General features: G+C 31.5%; 1 protein-coding gene across 1 annotated transcript in view; it reads left to right on the forward strand.

The window, feature by feature from the left end:
- The window catches only part of LOC147816810 (uncharacterized), a 39,974-nt gene that overhangs the window by 12,999 nt on the left and 20,290 nt on the right, over nt 1–6,685 (forward strand). The window contains exons 4-13 of the mRNA XM_087158445.1: nt 1,384–2,774; nt 3,936–4,039; nt 4,202–4,293; nt 4,448–4,539; nt 4,700–4,791; nt 4,951–5,042; nt 5,203–5,294; nt 5,455–5,546; nt 5,706–5,797; nt 5,957–6,048. Of these exons, the coding sequence (XP_087014571.1) occupies nt 1,384–2,391 (1,008 nt within the window). The 3' untranslated portion in view covers nt 2,392–2,774; nt 3,936–4,039; nt 4,202–4,293; ... (5 more) ...; nt 5,706–5,797; nt 5,957–6,048. The remainder of the gene's footprint in view (nt 1–1,383; nt 2,775–3,935; nt 4,040–4,201; nt 4,294–4,447; nt 4,540–4,699; nt 4,792–4,950; nt 5,043–5,202; nt 5,295–5,454; nt 5,547–5,705; nt 5,798–5,956; nt 6,049–6,685) is intronic.

Below are 6,685 nucleotides of genomic sequence, written 5' to 3' on the forward strand. Positions count from 1 at the left end.
CACCTTCCATATTTGGGAAATAGAATAGTTTAGTCAAAAGTTTTAAGATAATAAAGGGTGTCCCAAAATTAACGCAATGTTTGAATTAAATAGAAAACACTGTTCTAGGCCTTTTGATTGTTATGTTTGCATTGAAATCATAAAGTACATAGGATAGTGTTATTTATGGTAACACATCGGCCTCCACGGCTTTGCTGGCCCATACGCACTCTTTTGTTGAAATTTTTCCTCTCCTTTTGTACAATTGTGGCTGATTTTTGTTGATGCAGTGTTTAATTTCCTCTTGTAATGAATGGGTGGGCTTATTAACCTTTGATTTTAAATAACCCCATAAGAAGTAATCTAATGGAGTTAAATAACACGATTTAAGGGCAAATTCTTATCATCGAAACGAGGGAGTAAGCTACCAGGAACTGTCTCATGCAGTAATTGAATTGTTTCACTGGCTGTATGGCACCGTCTTGAACCCTCCATTTTTACTAACTCTCAGCTGTCAAACTGTTCTTTTTTCAGAGTTGTCAGCAGTTTACTGCATAAAAGAAACCGGCAAATTCAAATTTTGCGTTTATCTTGGGACACTCTTTAGTTTAGTCCAAGAAATGGAGAAAACTCTAAAAAGAACTTCAGAAATAGTAATGAAACAGAAGCTTTTCTAACTCATGATCCATCTAAAACTGAGGATATTTTACACAAGCACTATGGTCGGTGCAATCCGGATGCGGAATTCGCATAGACCAGCCATCGCTGGGATTCGAACCCAGTTCACCTCTGTGAATGACGAACGTACTATCCTCTGAGCCATCACGGCTCAAACTATATATATATAATCTTGCCGTGAAGAATTTTCTGGGCTTTAGAATGGATAAATAAATTAAATATTTTAAAAGTTATTTATCTTTTTTTCGAAAATATCCAATTTGGTGACCACCTATTTGAGAATTATCAAAATCTCTGCCCTATTCTCAGTTTCTTTTTCAAATTTTAAAGAGCCCAAATAATGCAGCATTGGAGTAAGACTCTAAATATTAAAAAAAAATAGACTACTAATGCTGTGATTTTTTGCTGTGATTTTTCTCCATATTAACGTTTTGAGCCATTGTGAATATAAGCGTAGTCAGCACTAACTGTTGATAGACTAAACTTGACCAAACAGTGATGATTAACAGTTTTAAACTCACGGCAGTTATAAAAATAGCATATTATTAGCAAAAAAGCATAATTTCACATTACGACAGAGCAAATCGAAAAACAGCCTTATCTATGGATAATGTAACAAATGCTAGTTGTACCAGTTTGTTTATTTTTCACTCTTTGATTTTTCTGACAATTTTTTTTTTGTTATTTAAGGGAAACACGTAATCATAATTCTGGGATTCTTTTTAGGTCCGGGAGTATCGAGCAGGTAGAGAACAGTCTCAGGCCATGCGCAACGTCCACGCATGGTATGCTCAAGAGGAACGGAGAAAGGCCCAGCTCTATCAAAAGCGCAAAGATGAGGAGGAACGAAAAAGGAGGAACGAAGAACGCCAGAGAATAATCGAGGAAGCTAGTCTAACAGCCACTAGACTAGCTCATGAGCAGACCATCTTGCTCACAAACCGATTTATAGACCGAATGTCTCAGGGAGCGTCATTCGAAGAAGCGCGAAATCAGCTGGGCAGAGAAATAGACGAGAGGGCTGAGGAACTCAGAAGATCTATTCATGATTCCCTAAACATGTCTTTCCCTCCAGCACAGGCAGATATTGTCTCGTCTCCACATTCTTCTCAACCTGGATCTCCTATTCTCCAGCCTACACCACCAACACAGCAGTCAAAAGTCCAGGATTTAGCACAGTCACCTGATCCAGTACCACTCCGTTCCGCTACACCACCACCACAGGCTCCACAGTCACCAGCTCCTGCACTTCCACAGTCACCAACTCCCGCACTTCCACAGTCACCAACTCCCGCACTTCCACAGTCACCAACTCCCGCACTTCCACAGTCACCAACTCCCGCACTTCCACAGTCACCAACTCCCGCACAGCCACAATCACCTGCTCCCGCACAGTCACAATCACCTGCTCCAGCTCAGCCACAGCCATCTGCTCCAGCTCAGCCACAGCCATCTGCTCCAGCTCAGCCACAGCCATCTGCTCCAGCTCAGCCACAGCCATCTGCTCCAGCTCAGCCACAGCCATCTGCTCCAGCTCAGCCACAGCCATCTGCTCCAGCTCAGCCACAGCCATCTGCTCCAGCTGTACCACATAGAAGAAGACCAGGAAATCCTGGACGACGTAGTACAAGATTGGCCATGTTGACGGAAGCTAGCTCAGCTTTTCTAAAGGTGGGACCCTACACCGACCGTCTGAGGACCAGGCCTCTCATGCCAAGAAAGTACACTGCTTAAATTCCTCCTTCTCATTTTTAAAAGTCTCCAGGATTCTTTAAAAATCACTTTATATAATCTCTCCTCCTCATCTGAAGTTTTAAAGTGGTGGTGGTAAAAATAAGTTCAGTCTCCAGCATCTTTCATCCTGCATCTTTCATCCTGCATTCTTTCAGTGGAAGGAAAATCTTCTCAATGCACTGTGCATCGTTATCGCCAAGAAGTCAATCTAGAGGCATTGTAGGGTAATGATATTGCCGACAACTGCTGATACCCACAGTATGTGTTTCAAGACATTGAAGAGCATATAAGGAATTCGAATGATCTGTTTCTTTCATGAATTTTTGTACAGTCTTAATCTGTGTTGCTATCTCTGCGTTACCAGTTCAGCGTCTAACAATCTAGTAAGTTATTATTTTGAATTCTAGAAATTCATTTGTCTTATAAAATGTAAACGTTTACATGTGATCTTTGGCATTTAAAAAATTAATAACTAAATTAAAGCTCTTTCCTTTTCATATATATATATATATATATATATATATATATATATATATATATATATATATATATATATATATATATATATATATATATATATATATATATATATATATATATATATATATATATATATATATATATATATATATATATATATATATATATATATATATATATATATATATATATATATATATATATATATATATATATATATATATATATATATATATATATATATATATATAAAACTTAGTTCTTATAGTGGTGATACTTTTTCTAACAAAAAGTGTTTATATAAAAAAATAGTAAAGATTAATTTAAAAGTCATGATACTACAGTGTATTCTATTTCTTAAGACATTAGTATTTTTAAATATATAGCGTTTTTCACTTTTAATTTAGGAAGACACGGAAAATATAGAATTTTCAGGGAAAATATAATTTAAGAACTTTCCGGAAGATTCTGAATTCTCTTGGGAGTATTAACAGTGTGTTACACAAAGGCGTTTCCACTTATTTAGCATTAAAACTGTATCGGACATATTTCTAATCTAGCATATCTCATAAAAACTCATCTAATACTTCTTTTCGTTATCAATGTAAATGTTGAAAAAATTATTTTAATAATTTTGCGCTTTCAATGTTCTATTAAACAAGCATATTGTTTCTTCAGATTAAATTGATATAACACTAAGATTTTTCAAAAGTTTATTCAGAGCTCTTAAAAGCTTATAATGAGCATTGTATATAGAAAGTTAGGTCTTATATTATGAATTTATATTTTGTATTTACGAACTATTTAAGTTTTAAGTAATAGATACTTTTATCAAGAAATTTTATGAACTTAGATTTCAAGGAGCATTTCTGTAACTATGCATGAGTTTATAATGCATATATGTAAATTTTGAAATTATTATTAAAATTCAGTATATAATAATTTAAATAAATAATAAATATAATTTCAGTTTTTAAAGTCATTTTTAAATTTTACTCTTTTTAGTTAGTGGTTATTTGTTTTGTGCAATTTTTATTTCTATACTTTTTGTAATCCTTTTCTAGGGAAACTGAAGAAAAAACATTGTGTGGTTGTTAGTTATTTTGTGTCGAAGTGGAGTAAAACCCTGTTACAACACTTCCAAAAGATGATTGCAAATCTTTATATGGTAATTTAACTTTGCTTCTTTTTTCTCATGTTTTTCATAATTTTCGATGCCACATATCTGGAGAAAGGAATATATTTTATTATCTGTAATATATATTCCTTTCTCCAGAGTAGAAGATATATATTTTTATATAAAATATATAGATTTTTTATATATTCTTAGGTTAACATCCTGAATCGTTGAAGTTTTTTGTGTCGAAGTAGAGTAAAACCATGTTACAACAATTCGAAAAGATGATTGCAAATCTTTATGAGGTAATTTAATTTTTTTTTTCTCATGCTTTTCATAATTTTCGATGCCACATATCTGGAGAAAGGAATATATATTATCTGAAATATATATTCCTTTCTACAGAGTAGAAGATATATATTTTTATATAAAATATATAGATTTTTTATATATTCTTAGGTTAACATCCTGAATCGTTGAAGTTTTTTGTGCCGAAGTAGAGTAAAACCATGTTACAACAATTCCAAAACATGATTGCAAATCTTTATGAGGTAATTTAATTTTGTTTTATTTTCTCTCATGCTTTTCATAATTTTCTATGCCACATATCTGGAGAAAGGAATATATATTATCTGAAATATATATTCCTTTCTACAGAGTAGAAGATATATATTTTTATATAAAATATATAGATTTTTTATATATTCTTAGGTTAACATCCTGAATCGTTGAAGTTTTTTGTGCCGAAGTAGAGTAAAACCATGTTACAACAATTCCAAAACATGATTGCAAATCTTTATGAGGTAATTTAATTTTGTTTTTTTTCTCTCATGCTTTTCATAATTTTCTATGCCACATATCTGGAGAAAGGAATATATATTATCTGAAATATATATTCCTTTCTACAGAGTAGAAGATATATATTTTTATATAAAATATATAGATTTTTTATATATTCTTAGGTTAACATCCTGAATCGTTGAAGTTTTTTGTGCCGAAGTAGAGTAAAACCATGTTACAACAATTCCAAAACATGATTGCAAATCTTTATGAGGTAATTTAATTTTGTTTTTTTTTCTCTCATGCTTTTCATAATTTTCTATGCCACATATCTGGAGAAAGGAATATATATTATCTGAAATATATATTCCTTTCTACAGAGTAGAAGATATATATTTTTATATAAAATATATAGATTTTTTATATATTCTTAGGTTAACATCCTGAATCGTTGAAGTTTTTTGTGCCGAAGTAGAGTAAAACCATGTTACAACAATTCCAAAACATGATTGCAAATCTTTATGAGGTAATTTAATTTTGTTTTATTTTCTCTCATGCTTTTCATAATTTTCTATGCCACATATCTGGAGAAAGGAATATATATTATCTGAAATATATATTCCTTTCTACAGAGTAGAAGATATATATTTTTATATAAAATATATAGATTTTTTATATATTCTTAGGTTAACATCCTGAATCGTTGAAGTTTTTTGTGCCGAAGTAGAGTAAAACCATGTTACAACAATTCCAAAACATGATTGCAAATCTTTATGAGGTAATTTAATTTTGTTTTTTTTCTCTCATGCTTTTCATAATTTTCTATGCCACATATCTGGAGAAAGGAATATATATTATCTGAAATATATATTCCTTTCTACAGAGTAGAAGATATATATTTTTATATAAAATATATAGATTTTTTATATATTCTTAGGTTAACATCCTGAATCGTTGAAGTTTTTTGTGCCGAAGTAGAGTAAAACCATGTTACAACAATTCCAAAACATGATTGCAAATCTTTATGAGGTAATTTAATTTTGTTTTTTTTCTCTCATGCTTTTCATAATTTTCTATGCCACATATCTGGAGAAAGGAATATATATTATCTGAAATATATATTCCTTTCTACAGAGTAGAAGATATATATTTTTATATAAAATATATAGATTTTTTATATATTCTTAGGTTAACATCCTGAATCGTTGAAGTTTTTTGTGCCGAAGTAGAGTAAAACCATGTTACAACAATTCCAAAACATGATTGCAAATCTTTATGAGGTAATTTAATTTTGTTTTTTTTCTCTCATGCTTTTCATAATTTTCTATGCCACATATCTGGAGAAAGGAATATATATTATTATCTGAAATATATATTCCCTTCTCCAGAGCAGAAGATATAGATTTTTATATAAAATATATAGATTTTTTACATATTCTTTTATATGGACAAGGAGTTTGATCTGCTTTGGAGCCATGTTACGGGGGCTCCGAAAGAGTTCTAAATTTTTTATTCTCGAAAGTATCCATTTCCTCTTTTATTTAAAAAAAATATTGAGCAGCTGTGGCTGAGGTGATAAGAGTGCTCCGAAATTCAGTAACCGACGTCAACTAATATTTTAATTGTAGAGCTGGATCTTCTTACATCTTTATAAATTCTAATTCAAGATGCTTTTTGTGTCATAATTATATTGGAAATGGAAAACTCACCTTGAATTGAAAAACGTTGCACTTAGTTTTTCATATTTGCTCTCAGTAATTCAAAATACATTTTAAAACACAAACTAAACGACAATAATTTTTTTTAAATATAATAGCACAAAAAGGAAAAGGGAACTCGAGTACATTTATCGAGAGCCACTAATAATCTTTCAAAGAGCCGTATGTGGCTGGCGAGCAGCAGGTTGGCCACCCCTGC

Source organism: Parasteatoda tepidariorum, chromosome 1 (genome assembly GCF_982258835.1).
Source record: "Parasteatoda tepidariorum strain Cologne lab strain chromosome 1, Ptep-v5.0, whole genome shotgun sequence".
In the NCBI taxonomy this organism is placed as follows: Eukaryota; Metazoa; Arthropoda; class Arachnida; order Araneae; family Theridiidae; genus Parasteatoda; species Parasteatoda tepidariorum.